Source organism: Barbus barbus (assembly GCF_936440315.1).
Source record: "Barbus barbus genome assembly, chromosome: 37".
Taxonomy (NCBI): Eukaryota; Metazoa; Chordata; class Actinopteri; order Cypriniformes; family Cyprinidae; genus Barbus; species Barbus barbus.
Genome location: NC_136715.1, coordinates 10,307,348 through 10,325,816, shown reverse-complemented (window position 1 = coordinate 10,325,816; position 18,469 = coordinate 10,307,348). Strand labels below are relative to the sequence as shown.

General features: G+C 38.1%; 1 protein-coding gene across 1 annotated transcript in view; it reads right to left on the bottom strand.

Moving 5' to 3' along the window:
• Positions 1 to 18,469, bottom strand: part of LOC306856646 (rho guanine nucleotide exchange factor 10-like protein) — a 123,837-nt gene that overhangs the window by 60,597 nt on the left and 44,771 nt on the right. The window contains exons 14-17 of the mRNA XM_079396004.1: positions 18,029 to 18,174; positions 16,048 to 16,220; positions 9,947 to 10,062; positions 7,460 to 7,587 (exon numbers count right to left, since the gene is read on the bottom strand). Of these exons, the coding sequence (XP_079252130.1) occupies positions 7,460 to 7,587; positions 9,947 to 10,062; positions 16,048 to 16,220; positions 18,029 to 18,174 (563 nt within the window). The remainder of the gene's footprint in view (positions 1 to 7,459; positions 7,588 to 9,946; positions 10,063 to 16,047; positions 16,221 to 18,028; positions 18,175 to 18,469) is intronic.

Sequence of the window (18,469 nt, the reverse complement as noted above, 5' to 3'; positions counted from 1 at the left end):
TCTGTTTTTATGAAGTACAGCTGTGCTCATAAGATCATAACTACACACGAATTGCAGAATCAGTTAAACTATCTATCTATTTAATGATACTAAAATATAAAAACCTTATTTAACATCATAATAATTCACAATATTACATTTTTTCTGTATTTTTGATCAAATAACCACAGCATTGATAAGCATAAGAAACTTCTTTAAAAAAATAAATAACATTAAAAATCGTACTGATCCCAAATCTTTGAACAGCAGTGTGTATACACACACACACACACACACACACACATATCTATACACATATTGTGCAACAGAAAAGTCAACCAGATGTCATGGAACCAGATGTCAACAAAAGCATCTACGATTAAAAAAAAAAAAAGCTTTTTGAATTTAATTTGTGTATACATTAAGTGTTTAAACTAACTTTACAAGGGAAGTACTAAATTCAAAGCAGATTACATTTTTATGATTCCTTTTATTTAATTTGAAAAAAAAGTGTGCAGTTTGTGCAAGAAATACACAAACTTACAAGCCGAACTGCAGTTTTGCAGTCTCCTTAATAAAGCTGTCCAAGTCTTTAATGAGTCAGGAACCCATTCTACACTTGTATAAATACTTAAATTTCATTTCTAACACTTGGTAAAGAGTCTCTCAGCAAAGGCTCAGGGACACGGAAAGCAATTCACATTCAAACATCATTAGAGGGTAATTGACTAGAGAATACGATGACGCCTGCATTGGCTACTGTCACACCAGCAGCCTCTGCCTGCTCGGAATTCATTTCCAGCCCAGGGGAGACAGCACTAGTCGGAGAGAGCGAGAGAAAGAAAAGAGGTAGGAAGAAAAGTGTGAAGTGCGAGAGACACGGATATAGAAGAATGAACTAAAACCTTCGAAGATGCTTCGAGATAAAGAAAGCGAATTCCGACTGAAATTCAGGTGATGCTTGGCTCCTTCCCAGAATGGCAAATACAAATAACAACTCACAGATTTCGTTCATTCAGCACAATGGTTTCACGGGGGAAAATAAGCAAAAAGAGGTGGGATAGGGGGAGGGCTGGTTGTTCGGAGCGGAATAAGTGTGCTCCATGTTTAATTTGATTCTTGGGATAAAGCTGGGCACCCACATTGGTCTAAACACGATAAACAGAATGGCCCTGGGTTCCTCCCGCTGGCTGATTGAAAATCTGGGTGGTTGCGAGAGGGTGTGTGAGTTTGCCTGTCTCTGTGCGGCCGGAATGAAGAAACAGCAGAGGAGGCAGACTCCCAGGCAGAAAGGGCAGAACGGAGAGCAGAGAACAGACTGATTTATGGCTGCAGGTCAGGGCTGTGGCATGTGTGACACTAATGCAGAATGACAGGACAGATGGTGGAATGGAAGCAAGACACTCAGCTCTTCTATGTGCCGACTGGAGGAGACTGTAAATCACACAGGAAGTGGCTTTGGAGAAAGCACTCCATGCCTATAAGCTCTATAAACCCCACGCCTATTAGTCCAAGATCAATTGACCTGTCAAATTTATACTTAACCCTAGGTTAACATCTTTTTAAAACCAAGTTAAGGCCTCTTTTAAATTCTGGGTTAAGCAAAGTCTCACAAATGTGTTAGCAATGCTTTGAAGTTGTTTATTCACAGACAACCGATCATAAACTGCCTCTTACCTTTTAAATATTCATATGATTTCACACTGCGTTTAATTTCAGGGTATAAAGCGAAAGCAAATGCATTAACTTGAGTGATTATTATTTTTGTGTTTTTTAGAGATTTTTCCAGTGTGTTTCAGAAGAATACAGAATCTGTGTGGCCAATCTGTATTTGTCCAATCAATCTTACTAACCTCATAAATATGAAAATTCCTGAAAGGTTTGATTCCCAGGGAATGTATCAAGTGGTATAACATCCAATGTAGTGCGAAGTTTGTGAAGTTTTAAAACCTGGCAACCCTGGATGGAAAATGAATGGTCTTGGATTAACAATTTCAATTGTGAAAAGCCATAAAATTTATTTTATGTATCTAAAAACTGATTTAAATACAGTGCACGAATAGATCTCAGTAGACCTAGAAGAAAAACAACATTCTAGTATGAAAAATTGGAATGCTTGCCTCTGTTTCAGCCATCTGTCAGTATACTACATGAATATTTCGTTCTCAATCAACCCACTGTGTTTTTGTTAATGTGTAACAGGCAGGACACGTAGGCGCTTACACGGATTTGGAGCAAGTTGAATGGGTGACGTTAATTATCCTGCTTCTTGAATGTGCATCAGCCTACATGGCAGCACTTTGAAATTCCAAGTGTCACCGTCCCCTTTTGCTGCTTGCTGAGAGGAGTTATCTGATGCTAGAAAAGATTCCTAGACTAACAGCAGGTGAAAAACAAAGAACAGTGGATACATGCTGGGAGCTGCCTCTCTCTCCGGATCTGTATGCGTCTGTTTGTTAAAGAAAAGGATAGGTAAAGAGAGTGAGGATTAGTGTATTTGCACCAAGGAGAAAAAGAGAAGGTTTTAAATTAGTTTGTTCTTCTTCTTTGTACTCAAAGATTTTCTTTTCTTCTCGGTCTTGCCGCGATCATGTTCTTCTTTTTTTCTTAACATAATTAGTTTGGCCTTGTTGCCCCCTTTATTTATAGACAAGTGGAGAGGGGCAAGGAAATGATGGAGAAAGAGGGCAAAAGCAAATCAGGACATGTTGTGAGCCGGATTCAACTAACATCAGCCAAATGACCACTATAGCTCTGACAGCTCTACTAGGCTCTATTCTATTTCTGTCCATTGTGGTTCATTAACGGGTTCCATTAATGATATTTTAGAACTTCTGAGGAACAAATGTTTGGAAAGAAGAAATGCAATGCAATTCTTACAATATTCAGTGCCCTCAGAAGTCTGATGCCAAATGTAGAGATCATTAGATACACTGTATGTTTTTGATTTACAATAAAGAATTTGTTCAGGAATCAAACTACACTGGTCGTGCTCATAAAAGCTATTTGAAATTCAAACAACATTGTATATTCTTGATTCACTAAGAATAAAAATTCTGATTTCAAGGATCAGACAAAGCCATCGTGCAATATGTTTTTGATTCACTAAAATAGTCAGCTAACAAGATCTATTTAGAATTCAGACTAAAAAGATTAAAATTCATTTACTAAAAAGAAATAGCTCATAAAAGAATATTAATTTTGAATTAATGTTTGGGAATCAGTCCACATTTTACACTAGAGATTCATGAAACCTTTTATAGAATAGTTAATCATTTGATTTTGCTATTTTCTGAAGAACAAATCTCAGTTCCCTGTCCTAATGACATCATGCATTATGACATCACAGCAGGCTGACAAGGCATTGGAAAATTCAGGGTGTGTGACTGTTTTGGAAGATCTTTTTTAGAAGCAGGGCAGGGGTTCTAGTGAACATCTGACTGAGCAGATTGCTCTTGCGAGTTCTGCAGAATGTGAGCCAACCGAGCAGGCCTGAAGAGCAGGGGTCTGACAGATATTGGGAGGACTACAGGGTACTGAGCCGCTCTAGGCCGGTTGGGCTGTCACATTAGGTTGAGAAAGCACACAGAGATTAAACGTTCTGCTGAGTCTCTTCCATGCGCCACGGCAGAAAATCAGTCCCTTGCACCTCCTCTCAGTTTGCAAGGCACTATTTGTCTTTGCAGTCAGGGAGTAAGGACGTAATGAAATATATATTTGTGTCTGAAACTTAACGTACACTGTTAGACATTTCTGTAATGTCTACAGTTATTTACTGTATATCATCCAGTGTAATACTGCAACTTCCCTTTACAGTAAATAATACCCTTTGCATCATGGGAATTTTCTGTGATGTCAGACCCCACATACAGAGATTTATGCTACGTCCCAATTCGCCTACTTATACTATGACCTAAAAGTATGTACTCTTTTTGTGAAGAAAAAGTACATACTTTCGAGTATGTAGCAGAATAGTAGGCACTCTTTGGGACATACTATTTCGTCATAGCTGCGTCTTTAACAGACGCACTGTTGCTTTGTTACGTGCATTATGTAACTGTTTAAACTGCCCTGTCAATCATCTGGTCACAGTTAACATCATCCACATTTAGTTTAATTTGATTTCCTACTGTATTTAAGAGAAATTAAGAGGTACATCTTTCTCTACCTGTCCGTCAGTCGTGCATATCCGCCATGTTTGTATATTTTTAACACTTGTTATGCATGTTTGTAGTTCTAATCAAATCCTTGTCCACAGTGCAATATGTTGTGGGCAATATTAGCCATTAGAATGTGCATCGATGTACACTTCAAATTCTAACTGGAAGTAATAGACCATCCGGGAATCTTTGGCATACTTTTTTAAACATACTATGATTTGGGACATACTAATTCTATTTTCAAATACTATTTAGGACGGATAGTATGCGAATTGGGAGGCAGCGTTACTGTATTTTTTTTTTTAAATCGCTGTATACTACTGTATTTGCTGTAACGGCCTCTTGGGTGCCATTCCATTGAAGTTGTTTTATTTTCCTAATTGCTTACATTTGTACTGACAGGATTTGCCCAACACTGTGTCTACAATGCCGCAAGCTTGAGACTGTCTACACTGGATGCGTTACATGTCGATGTGTGTCGATGCACCTTACGAGAGAATAAGACCTGCAAGCAAGGTAAAAACGACTTTTGTCAGCTTATTGAATTACCGATTTAAAATTATTTTTAACGAGCAACGCTTATCTTATATTAACATTAACTAAACTAATGTGAAATTTTGTTGAGGTGTTAGTTAATGCTGGCCAGTAGCCTAGTGTGAAAAAAAACGTATGTTAGTGTCACGTGTTGGTTTCTGTTTAGTTCCTGTTTGCCCATATTTGGTTTTGTTCCGGTTCTTGTCATTAGTTAACATTCGTTCATTTAGTTCACCTGTGTTTATTAATCATCTCATTTACTTTTTTGTTTCCTGTTCTTTATAAGCATTCAGTTTCATTGCAGTCCTTGTCCAATCTCAGTTATGTTTAGTGTGTGTGTGTCCTCCGTGTTTCTAAGTTTGACTATTAAATGTTCCTATTGAAGATTCCTGAGTCTCCTGCGATTTCCTGCCTGACACACCGTGACAGTTAGCTAGGTTGAACTAATTTTATGGCTAGCTGCCTTTCTAGTTTTAGAATTAGTTTGTTATAGGTTTTAATGGAATTTAAGATTTAATGCATTTTTTGTAATGTTTGTTTTAAAGGCAACTGCAATGAAGCATCAAGAAAGACATGAGCAGGCTAGCCACCCTGAGGCTGATAATTCATGGAAAGAGAACAACTATAGTTGTGAGAGGTTTATGTTTTTTTACATGGGGTTTGCCTTTTAAAAGTGTGCCATTTCTACTTGTTTTCCAGGGAACACATTTCTGTCACTAACAAAGTGGATGGAGAGCAAAGGTGGTGGCCAAGTTTTGGAGCAGCACCTGGGTTTTGCAGATGGCTATGTATTTTTTCCCCATTATGTTTCTGTTTCCTATAAATTCTTTGTGAGGATAAATCAAGAGGATACAACATAATGCACTGCAAAACGTCCTAAGACAGGAGAAATGGTGAAGATGCACTGTTCCAGCATTGGAAGACTATATTTTTAAGTGTTATACATGCAATGTTTTAAATAAAGAATTTGATATTTTGTAATTATTGTGTCTGTTTTAATTTAATCCCAGTAATGAATGAATTCTATATAAAAAAAATAATAAAATCAAATGAAATCTATAAAATTAAAATGAATGAATTACATAGTATACCGATGAATTAGATTTTTCACAGTAAACTTACTGTAAAAACAGTACAGTTTACTACTGTAAATCTTAATTCCAGTAACTTACTGGCAACAGTGCAAGTGAGTTTACACAATAACGGCTTTAACCCTCACATTCTTTTTAGGGTCTTAAACAAACCAATGCTACTTATTAGGGGATAATTCATCCAAAAAGGAAATTATTTATTCACCCTCATATCATTCCAAACGTTCTTTCTTTTCTGGAACATAGAAGAAAATATTTTGAAAAATGTTGAAAAGTGAAGGTGTTCAGTGTTGTTTTGGAGTTTGACTGTATGGACTAAAACAGAAATAATCATCTTTTTTGTTCCCCAGAAGAAAGGCACTCTTGACATGGGGCTGAGTAAATGATGGCATAAATTTTATTTCTGGTTGAATGATCCCAATTACTAAATTCAAAGTAAAATAACTGATATGATTTGTATTATTTTTATATGTAAATCATTGGAGTCTCTTCTCCAATGATTCTTCTCTTCTCTCGTCTCTTCTCTTCTCTCATGTTCTCCCCATCTCCTCAGCTCTTTTCTTAGTTGAATCCTCCACTAATCTGTCTTCATTTCTCTTCCTTCCACGGCAGATTCTATGAGTGAAGTTTCCGCTCTCACTCTGCATCATTAAGATAAGCACATTCAGGTGCAGTGCACTGTGAAAAATGTGCAGCCTCCGCCTTGACACATTTACATTCACTGACTCTTAATGTGACATAATAAGAGTACATTAAAGCCCCTGTCTACGCATCAAAGAGAAATGACACTACTGCTCCAAATGGGAAACAGCAGCTCCCAGACTAAGTTAAATGAATTGAATAAGCTCTATGACTAGCCATAATGTAGCACTTCCCAGACTGAAAGGAGCTGTGTAACTTTACCTCCAGCATTCCTTGATCTCCCAAATCTGAGAACTATCAGTTAATGATTTCCTGTCATGCTATTAGGCTTGTAATTTGCTGCTCGGCTTCGTTAAAGGTGACATGGGGCAGGCTTTTAATGCACGCCACAAATAAAGCCGGGGAATGCGCTTTCATTAGAGGAAATTAACATGGCGCCAGGCTCCTTCATCATCTTAACATTGTTGCAGATGAACATTAACAAGTTTGTCATCGGCCATTATGTTTCAGTGCCGCTTGGGATCACCTGCTCCAGAGAATGTGTAAGACTGCCAGTCTGAAATCCAGCTGTGGTGTAATCGAGACAAAACTGTTTTTTCTTGTTTAGATCTCAAACGCCATTTAGCAACGTCTTACTACTTACTACTTTCTTGAGGCAAATGCAATCTTTCAAGAGAACAAGAAGAGGAAAATGTGTTTTTGAAATGGTTATAACAAATACCTGAATGCATCAGTATTTGTTCTTTTGCATTTTGAGAGGCTGCTGAAGAAATAATTAACTTTGTCAACATGCAAAGAACCTTTTGGAAAGGAAGGAAAGAACGTGACATGTGGCCAAGTATGGTAACTCATCCAAGTGCACACACACACACCCATAGTGAACACACACACCACGAACACACACCCGAAGCTGTGGGCAGTCATTTTATGCTGTCATTCCCCCCGACCTACAATCCCTGCCAGACCTGAGACTCGTACCCGCAACCTTTGGGTTACAAGTCTGACTCTCTATCCATTAGGCCACGACTGCCCACTTTTGCCCTGTTTACTTACTTGTCTGGTCTGCCAGGGACTTGCAATCGTAAACGGCACTTGTTGGCGCTCTGAATTTGGTCCTCCTTGATGCGGATCAGCCTTTGCAACGCCAAACACCAGTCCTGTGCTACAGTGGTGTTCAGATTCTATAAACACAGAAAACAAAGACAATTGTGATCCTAGCAAACACGGATGTGCTTTAAGACCTTGATTTCACACTAAACATCAAATGGTGACCCAACATTGTACCAATATTGTATTAAGAAATGCTGAAAATGAAATGAAAAATATATATATATATATCTGCACAGGCCCAATATACATAATATTGGGGGGGGGGGGGGGGGGGGGGGGCTATCCTAACTACAGCATATAGGACTACACTGTTTTTGAAAGTCCCGCCAAAGCTGCATTTTGACTAAAATAACTACCAGACAGAAAACTGTTTTGTACAATTATAAATGTCTTTACTGGCACATTTGGCAATTTTTTATTTTTTTTTACATCCATTTACCACAGCTGACCATGTCGGAACCTGCAACCAGGTAAAAACCACTACATCATATCACATTAAATGCAGAAGTCTTTATTGTTTTTTGTTATGTTAACTATGTTTTTGGCCTGCAAGTATTGATAAAATAATAAAGGTTTCCCTCACATAAACAAAATTATTCATACCTCCCAAAAGCCTAATCCAAATACATCTCCAAAATCAATGAGGTCTGCAGAAGTTCACTCATTCTCTATTCGCTGTGCATTTATATATTCTGATCAGATTGTGGGTAGGAATTAGTCATTTGGAGAAAGGCCAAAGGCATGGTTATGTTCAGGAAACCATGCAAGACAAAGATCTGTTACTGTTTTCACACAACACTCAGAGGTAAAAGAAGCAATCTAGCTGTTTTTGTACTGGTTAGTGGCTGTCAAGCCATCAGGGGAGCTGTCCTGGTTTGAGAGCAGCCTTGTGGCATATAGACATGCTGTTCTGAACATTAACTCTGGATCAGATTATGAAGATCTCCCCATGTTGTCATCCAAATATCAAGCGCATGCCATGATAATCAATTTATGATGTTGCCAAACTTTGATCACAATTTAATTACGCTGTGTTACCCCAAAGGCTTCCATCCCCAGATGGCTGTAGCATATGTGACTAATACTGCTTTTGTTTAGCTGTTTATTGTATTCTACCTTGATCTTTTCCTGGACGTTGTTCTTGTTATCATTTTTGGACTCTTGGGCTTTTTTATAATGAAAATTCTGTTTATTTATTAAAAAACACATCTGATCTTATTTTTAAAATTCATATATGCAAGTAAATATACACATCAACTTACAATACCGTTCAAAAGATTTGGTTCAGTAAGCTGGGTCAGTTAGGTTCAGGTTTTTTGTGTGTTTTGTTTTGTTTTTTAATAGAAACTGGAACTTTTATTCAACAAGAACATATTAAATTGATGACAGTTTATAATGCTACAAATATTTCTGTTTCAAATGCTGTTCCCTTGAATTTTCTATTCATCAAGGAGTCCTGAAAAAAAATTTATCACAGATTTCACAAAAATATTAAGCAGCACAACATACAATTAGGGGTGTGCGATATGACGATTTTTGATCGTGGATGATAAAAATGTCTCCACAATCTGTTTTTGAAGAAATCTCTTAGTATATAATCTCATACTATGATGTACGCAAATCCATTATAGTTGGTTTTTTTTGTGTGTCATGATTGTTCATTGTTAAAGCTACTACCATCTTTTCCTGAGCTTGTATATTCTGCAGTAATAATAAATAATAATAAAAATAAAATAAGAGCGATAGGCGCACAAACATCTCAAAGCATCAATAAATCTACAAAAACACAATTCTTTTTTTTCTATTTTGTAACCTTGAAAGGCTTTGTCTTTGTAATAGGGAAATTATTTTGGCTGCACTGCTCAGACAAAATAGTAAAACCAACATGACAGACTCGTGAAATCGTGATATTTCAAAAAAAAAATCGTGAAATTATATTTTTGCCATATCGCCCACCCTTACATACAATAATAATACAAATAATAATAAATATTATCATAAATCAGCACATTAAAATATTTTTTGAAGGATGTGACACTGGAGTAATAATGCTGACAATTCATTTTTGCGTCACAGGAATGAATTACATTTTATAATATATTAAAATAAAAAAGCTATATTTAATTGTAACATTTCACAATATTACTGTATTTCTAAAAATAAATTCAAATCCTTTCAAAAACTTAGAAAATAATTCCACTGACACAAGTATACAACTGTATTTTAATATTTATATACATTATATATTTAAAACGTATAAAATGCATAATTTATTTAGCACAAACTTTAGTTTATGAACCATTTTTACAACTACTTTCAACTAACTCTTTTTTGATTTTTAATGTATAACGTCAGTTCCCTTCAAGTTTCCACTTAAGGGTCCAAATATATCCTGGGCCCACTGTACATGTGGTAATGAACAGTACTTACCTGGTAAGTTCCCTGTAAAGTCCTCACGAGCAGAGTGACCTGCTCTACCACTGAGAGGTCGTGCTGCAACTCCTGCAGTTCCTGATACAGACGGGGCGGACCCAGAAAGATACTTCCTGTCAATCAAAAATAGCCAACTTCACTTATGCAGTACTTAAATTGCACACCATGCTTTATCAGAGCATGAACCCCAGAGTGCAAAAAGCAGCTGCAATCCAGGGTTCTTGAAAGCTGAGATGGTATTTCTCTGGATATGGGTTCCCGTAAAGGTGCTGAATCATTCGAATTGATAATCGAGTCAGGACGGCTCAGTTACACTGAGCTACGCTCAAATAATAAAGACACTAGCATTTCCTATAAAATGCACATTCTTCAATCTCAAAACACCGATCTGCAACCTGCACAGTGGTCTAATGACATGAAAGGTGAATTCTCAATGATACCTGACCTTTAAAGAGGAATTCAGACTGATTGTGCTCTAAGCTTTCACTTGAATGTTTGCCCAAATGCAAATCGAAAAAAAATCAAACGCCTTAACTTTTAAAGACTTGGGGTCTATGTCAAAACTTTCATTTGTCAATACTCTCCAGAAGCGCCACTACCACAAACAAAGAGAATTGATGCCGAAGATCTCACATTGTTTGTGTAGCCACACCGGGTAATGCTATAGGAAAGATGAGCAGAGTATGAAATGAAGCCATTTAGAAATACGAAGCCCTTTAAGGGTAACGAAACAAACGCAGGTGTCTCATTAGATGTGAAATGTACCATCGATTTGAATCCCCATTCACTTTTTTGCGGTCTCCGGTCTCTGCCTGCAGAATCAATAGCCGGGGTGAATGTGCTCTGCGTGTCCGACCAATAGCCTAGGAGTGAGTGTAATTAAATCCCGGAGCTGGATGAGCAGACCGCAGGACTGTCTGGCCTTTCAGCACCTCCGCATAATCAGGTGACCTGTGTGCAGAATTGGGGCAGCACAGGCATTTGTTGGCCCCCAGCTCAACTTAATTCTCGAAGTAGTGCTGGAAGGTCCATTTCCCTCTCTCTCTCTCTCTCTCTCTCGGTTCTCTATACCTGTCTTTGTGTCTTTCACTCTCTGTCTAGGCTTCCATCCACTTCTCTCTACATCTTTCTCTCGTTGTTTTGTCTGTCTCTCTCTAACCTTTAGAAATTTAATAGGGTCTTCAATTCACACAGCCACAGAGACATCTGTCACTGGCACGGCTTGATCAATAGCAGGCACATTTGAATAAAAAAAGGCACAGTGGGCCCCTACAGCGCAAGCTGGCAGAGTTGACATGCTCTTCTGGTTGCTGTGGCTGTCCTCGGGTGGGCCTACAGGTTTGTGGGCTCGTAGCCCACCTTGGCCTCAGGTGAATGTGCTGACTTGTAATCCAGTTGGTGTGCCGGGATCTGCTTTTTCACAATATGGAATGGTATTCTGCCATTTCTACTAGTCTATCTCTCTCACGCACATTGTCATATGTAAACTGACACACGCGCTGGGCGGCCGCCAGCGGAGGCCTATGCAGGCACAATACGGAAGTCCAAAGCCTAAAGTCAACAAAGCTGTTGCCAGAAGGGCAGTTCAAATTTGGATTCCTCATTCAAATCTGTGCTCTTTAACCAACATCCATATCGGAGTGCTTTTACATGTATAATTTTAGCAAGGATCTGTCTGGCACGTTTAAACAAATCTAAAAATAATGTGCATGACCGCTGAGGAAACAATTCTGTGATAACGTCCAGGGACCAAAGTGTGATTCCAAATGGTAACACTTTATAATAACGTCCAGTTATAAGTAATTTATAAGTGATTAGTTAATGATTAACTAATCATTTACAAAACATTCATAAGCGATTAATAAGTGATATGCTAACAATTTGTGTATGTTTTGTTAATTCATTTAAAAGTCATTTACAAGTAATTAGCTAATGATGAACTAATCATTTACAAAACATAACTATACATTCACAAATGATTAAGTATATGCTAACGATTTATAAATCTGTCATAAGTTATCTTTATAAATAGCATCATGCAATAATTAAACACATCCTTAATGGTTAATAGTTACTAGTTAATATATTATTAATCACTTATAGATCATTGAAATGTCAACATTGTACTATTATCTCAATAAACATTATAAATCATTTACAAAGCTTTCTGCATCCCCTAATCTAAAGTGTAAACTACTCATCAGTTGTAAATGTTTTACAAACCTTCCAGGTTACAGGTTGTTTGTGAATATATATATATATATTTACGCACACACGACTGGAAACCATAAAGTTTGTAAAACATTTACAACTGATGATTAGTTTACACTTTAGATTAGGGGATGCAGAAAGCTTTGTAAATGATTTATAATGTTTATTGAGATAATAGTACAATGTTGACATTTCAATGATCTATAAGTGATTAATAATATATTAACTAGTAACTATTAACCATTAAGGATCTGTTTGATTATTTCATGATGCTATATTTAAAGATAACTTATGACAGATTTATAAATTGTTAGCATATACTTAATCATTTGTGAATGTATAGTTATGTTTTGTAAATGATTAGTTCATCATCATCATCTAATCACTTGTAAATGATTCAAAATTTATTCTACAAAACATAGATAAAAATATTAACATATCAATTATTAATCATCTATGAATGCATAGTCATGTTTTGTAAATGATTAGTTCATCATTAGCTAATTACTTGTAAATGACTTTTAAATGAATTAACAAAACATACACAAATTGTTAGCATATCACTTATTAATTGCTTATGAATGTTTTGTAAACGATTAATTAATCATTAACTAATCACTTATAAATTACTTATAACTGGACGTTATTATAAAGTGTTACCATTTCTTGTAACTATTTTATTTAGTGCTGTTTGTTAGTGCTCATAAAGCCCATATTATGCATAACCACATTCTACATCCCTAATCCTACCCATTACCTAACAACTACTTTACTAACTATTAATAAGAGGCATATTAGGAGTTTACTGATGCAAAATCATAATTAACGTTTAGTTAATAGTGAGAACTGGATAATAATAATAAATGTTCTTAAGACATGTTTACTTTGTCTAATTTTCCAGCAGGACAAATAAAGGTAAAATTATGTCAGAGTATAACATCACTATACAGTACAGTTTGCCTCCATTAGGAATAGCCCCCCCCCCCCAATACAAATGCTTGTGTATAGCTCCCCCATCAGTATGCAGTATGTCACTGTTTTGTGCTGCTTTACAGTGGCAGCAGCAGAGGGTCTGGTCTACCTTTTCCTGGAATGTTGGTCTATTCCATCAATAAATTAGGGCACTAGGGCCTTCAGGAGATGAATAATGAGTCCATTTTGAGGTATGCTGGGGGAGCGTAGGATCTGGTTTGGGCAAGAAGCCCCATGGAGTGACATCACAAGGGAGGAGAGATGGTGACGCGGACCAGGCAAAACAGGCTTGTATGTCTATGTGCTGCTATAAATAGCTGAAGATGGACACATTCAGACACAGCGAACCAGACTACGCATAAGATGTCTGGAAAATAGTGATTAAAGTGGCAACCTCTTGTTACATAACCAGAAGTGTGTGCTAACTGTGCAAAGAGCTTCCTGAATAGAGTAAGAGAAGAGAGCGACACAGTCTGCCTTTCATCTCTACACAGTAAGAGATAACGAAACAGATCCTCACCAAGTACAGAATACGTGACCAGTCTAGACACAGAAAAGGGCTTTGAAAAGAAGACAAATTCTGTGGCACACCATGAGACTGGTGTCACAATTTATCCTTCTCTGTGATCAAATTCAAATTCAAATTTTATTTGTCACATACATATACATACATAGTACGACATGTAGTGAAATGTATTGTACGACTGTCCAACAAATTGTCCAACAAAATTAAGAAAAACCTCAACTTTACAAAAATACAAATAGAAAAACTACAGTAAACATATATATAGAAATAAACTAGCAATAAAATAGATATGAAGAATAAAAATAGAATATGATTCTATATAGATTCTATAAAAAGTAAAGTGTATGTCAGTGATAAAGTGTCCGTGTGCTGTGCAGTGCAGTAAAGTGTATAAGGGAGTAAAGGAATACTAAAGACAAAGACAAATGGTATGTAAGTCCCACTCATTTATCCTTACGTAAACTTCTACAAATTAGTGCAGATTGTAATTGAAAAATGTGCAAAGTGGAAGTGTGGGGTGATGTGATTAGAGTGGAGAGTGGTTAAGACTCCGAATGGCCTGCGGGAAGAAGCTCCTCCTCATTCTCTCTGTGTTCGCCTTCATGGAGCGGAAGCGTCTCCCTGAACGCAGCAGAGAAAAGAGTCCATTGTTGGGATGGCTGAGGTCCTTCACTATCTTCCTGGCCCTGGTCAGGCACCGCTTGCTGTAGATCTCCTGCAGGTCAGGGAGCTCGATGTGGATGGTACGTTCCGCTGAACGCACCACCCTCTGGAGGGCTCGTCTGTCCTGCATAGTGCAGTTCCCGAACCAGGAAGTGATGCTGCCCGTCAGGACGCTCTCGATGGTGCAGGTGTAAAAGGTCTTAAGCATCCGAGAGGGAAGTCTAAAGTCCCTTAAGCGTCTCAGATGGTACAGACGCTGCCTGGCCTTCTTCACCAGGGTGCTGGTATGACAGGACCAAGTGAAGTCCTGCGTGATGTGAACACCCAGGTATCTGAAGCTGTCCACTCTCTCCACTGGAGTCCCGTTGATCGTGATCGGCTGGTATGACCGCTCCTGCTTCGTACTGAAGTCCACTATCAGCTCCTTAGTTTTGCTGATGTTCAGGTGTAGACTATTCACCTGGCACCAACTCTCCAGGTTCTCCAGGTTCGCCGTCTCGTCGTTGTCTGAGATCAGGCCCAACACAAGTGTCATCAGCAAACTTGATGATGGTGGTGGAGTTGGAAGTGGCCACACAGTCATGAGTGTACAGTGAGTACAGCAGGGGGCTCAGAACAGAACCTTGAGGGGCTCCAGTACTTAGGGTGATGGAGGATGAGGTGTGTTTACCCATCCGTACGGCTTGCTGTCTGTCCTTCAGGAAGCTGGAGATCCATTGGCACAAGTATGTGCTGAGACAAATTTTTATTTTATTTTTTATTTTTTACATTATAAATGTCTAACTAAACCCCTAACTTTTGAATGGCAGTGTATAGCAAAATATTGTCTTTTAAATAATCAAATTAAATTTAAAAAACATTTCTTAAATATTTACTATACATTTTATCCTGTCACAATTTTTTTTCTTGTATTGATTATTTGGCAATATTTCATGTCAAACAATCATGCCAGTACTTTAAATTGACTTGAGGGATACGGAAATGGTGAAAATGCGAAATATTCAGTTTTAGGGAGGCTACTGCTGAGTTATAAAACAGCAGGAAACGAACAAAGGTAGAAAAATTGGACAGAACACTGTTTTATAATGATTTCAGAGAGAAATAAGGTATAGGGGGCATAAGAGGTCTTCAAAACACTCCTGCCTGCGAGCTGTCTGCTAGGCCCCAGCATTAAACATCTTCTGTCATCTAATTTCCTGGCTCCCCTTTGCGCACAATCCAACATGGGTGTTCCACAGACAACACCATTAATATTTCAGCTCGGAAAGCAAAATGCTTAAACAGCCAGAACCTGTACATCCTGATAACACTTTGTACCTGAAGCTCTGTCAGCATATTTATCTTAGTGCCCCACAATTGCTCTTTTCCTCTTCCTTGTCTTCTAACTCAAAACAAAATAATGTTTTGTAAGAGTGTTCAGTCCTGATTCCAATCTCCTGAACTTGCTTTCTCTGATTGGGAGTGGAGGTGGAAATAATGTGCCAAAACTGATGAAAGCATGCTGAATATGTTTGTGGTCTATCAGACAGTGAAATAAGATTGCTTAGAGTGCGCCTCTGTTGTTCTTATCTACCCTGTCTGAGATGCACTCATCTGCGGAGGCCATAAAAAGGCGCATTGCTCACAAGAAACGGTCAATTAATTCAAAATGTCTCGGAGACTCACATCAAGGATGCGTCTTATCTGATTGTTTAGAAAGTATCGGCGCCAACAGCGTTGCTATTACCTGATCCCAAAGAGCTGCCTGAGCGCTTGACGCCTCCGAGCTGATAGAGAGTGTCCTTGGTCTGGGAGCCCTCTTGACCCACTTCAACTACCTGGACCTGCTGCAAGGGGGCACTCCACTTCAGGGTGTACTTGGGACCTACTGGAACCAGACTGCTGATGTCAGGGGGGCCCCTGGTGGTGATAAGAGGATCAACATGTAAAAATGCTTGGGCATAATTATAAAAACAAGGAACCTGACAGATCACAAGAGAAGAAAAAGGATTTAATTTGAAACAATTCTGACTCAGAAGCTGCCAGTAAAATTCACAAATAGTTTAAAAAAGGCAAACGATGCACTGAATTAAACGGACAGAAATAGTATTCTCTTGTAAAACACTTTCTAATTTTTTCTAACACTTTCTAATAATCCTCATTTTACTTATGAAGTATCTAAAGAATCTACTTCAAGAAAGTGACTATACATCAGCTGTTCTATTTTACTATTTTTATTGCTCCTCTAGTTTAATTTTATGATTGTGTGGCTTCAAGGGATATTTATCTTCACAAGAGAACTTGGAACTCTCACTTTCAAGGTTTTTAATGTTGTTGTTATGAAGCAGTAATTTTCCCATGATTTTGGTAAAATAAAACTTGTTGGATTTGTACTGGTCAGACAAAGTACAGGATGAAGTTCTGTCTAGACACAGTCCAAATGATTTAGGGATGAAGTCTAAGCCTTAAGAATACGCGACTATAATTTAATAAACCCTGCTTAGTTTTTATATTCATCAATTCATTTCTTGCTTTCTGCCCTTCTCTTCCCCATAAAATTACAGTCGACCCGCTGATGTCACGTGGACTATTTTAACAATGTCCTTACTAGCTTTCTGGGCCTTAAACGTGGTAGTTGCATTGCTGTCTATGTGGGGTCAGAAAGCTCTCGGATTCATCAAAAATATCTTAATTTGTGTTCAGAAGATGAATAAAAGTCTTACGTGTTTGGAACAAAATGAGGTTGAATAATTAATGACAGAATTTTCATTTTTCATTCGCTTTAAGTTTTGTTAACTGATTTTGGGTATCAGACAAGACTTGCTGTTAAAGGAATAATCCACCCAAAAAATAGCTAAAAACCGACATTATGGAAAGAGGATTTGTATTTTAGCCGTAAGCAATGATTTGAAGTTAAAAGATCTTAATGGTGGATTTATTACAAACATACTTTTTGGTTCACAATACAATAATTGATGGACTGGAGTCATGTGGATTACTTGCAGATTATTGTGATGTTTTTATAAGCTGTTTGAACTCATTCTGACAGCACCCATTCACTGCTCATCCACTGGTGAGCAAGTAATGCACTGCTACATTTCTCCAATTCTGTTCTGATTTTTTTACAGAACAGCTGTAAGCACATTGTGAAGGGCTGGACCTCCAGTTAGTTTCAGGGTTTTTTTATTATTCTTTTCTTCTTGTAATGTGGGATCAACATTGTGCTCACCTCTTTAAGATCTTCTAAATGGCATGTCGAGTCACTCTATAGTAGAACAGAGACATAGCGTGCTGCAGTAAAAAGACTAGCTCAAAAGCTTTGAGATACAGCATCAGCGTGAGTTTTTTCACTTAGCTGTTTACCTTTTGCACTGCTGAGATGTGATCAATGGTGCTGTCATAGATAATCTATTTGAGTGGAACAGAGGAGCGCCTTTATGCCTGTGATCTATGGGGACAATTCGTGTCGCTGTAGCTAAACACCCTGCTATTTGTTCCCAGATAATGAAGGCCCATTTGACTCTGTCCAATTCTGTCCTGTGTCTTCGCCATTAGCCGCTAACCCCCTCACACTGACTGCGGCATATTGAGGAACGTCACTGTAATGCTTCAGGAGACTCAGGAGTCTGTATCTAGATCGGCTGATGAGCTTCAATCAGTCAGCGTGGCCTTAGTGGCGGGACGAAGGGACAAAGAGAAAGTCAATCGACCTTGTCCGGGACACGTACTTAACATTGATGTTGGCACAGATGAGCATGTCACCGAAGAGAAAGACTTTTCGCTCCTTAGACTTGAGGACCTGTCCTCTTTCGCCATACACCGTCTCAATCAGCGTCTCGCAAAGGATCAAAGAGATCTGCTCGGAGTTCAGCAGCTGAAGAAAAGACAGGGGAGACACAGATTGCACGTAAGTCTTACAAAATAGAAGCGCCCAATTACACACACACACTTACTTAGAGGCCACAGCGGGGCATAGAAGACACTTGAAGGTTCACATGGAGGCAACGCAGAAGATTGGCAACACAGCAGTACATTTGTAGCAGAAAAGGTTGTGGAAATACAACCCAGTCTTAAAGATACTCATTTCAACTAGGACTGAGAAGTATGGACTCTCATCTACAAACTAATAAATTTGGATGTGCACTACAAAAAGGGAGTATTTCTAAACG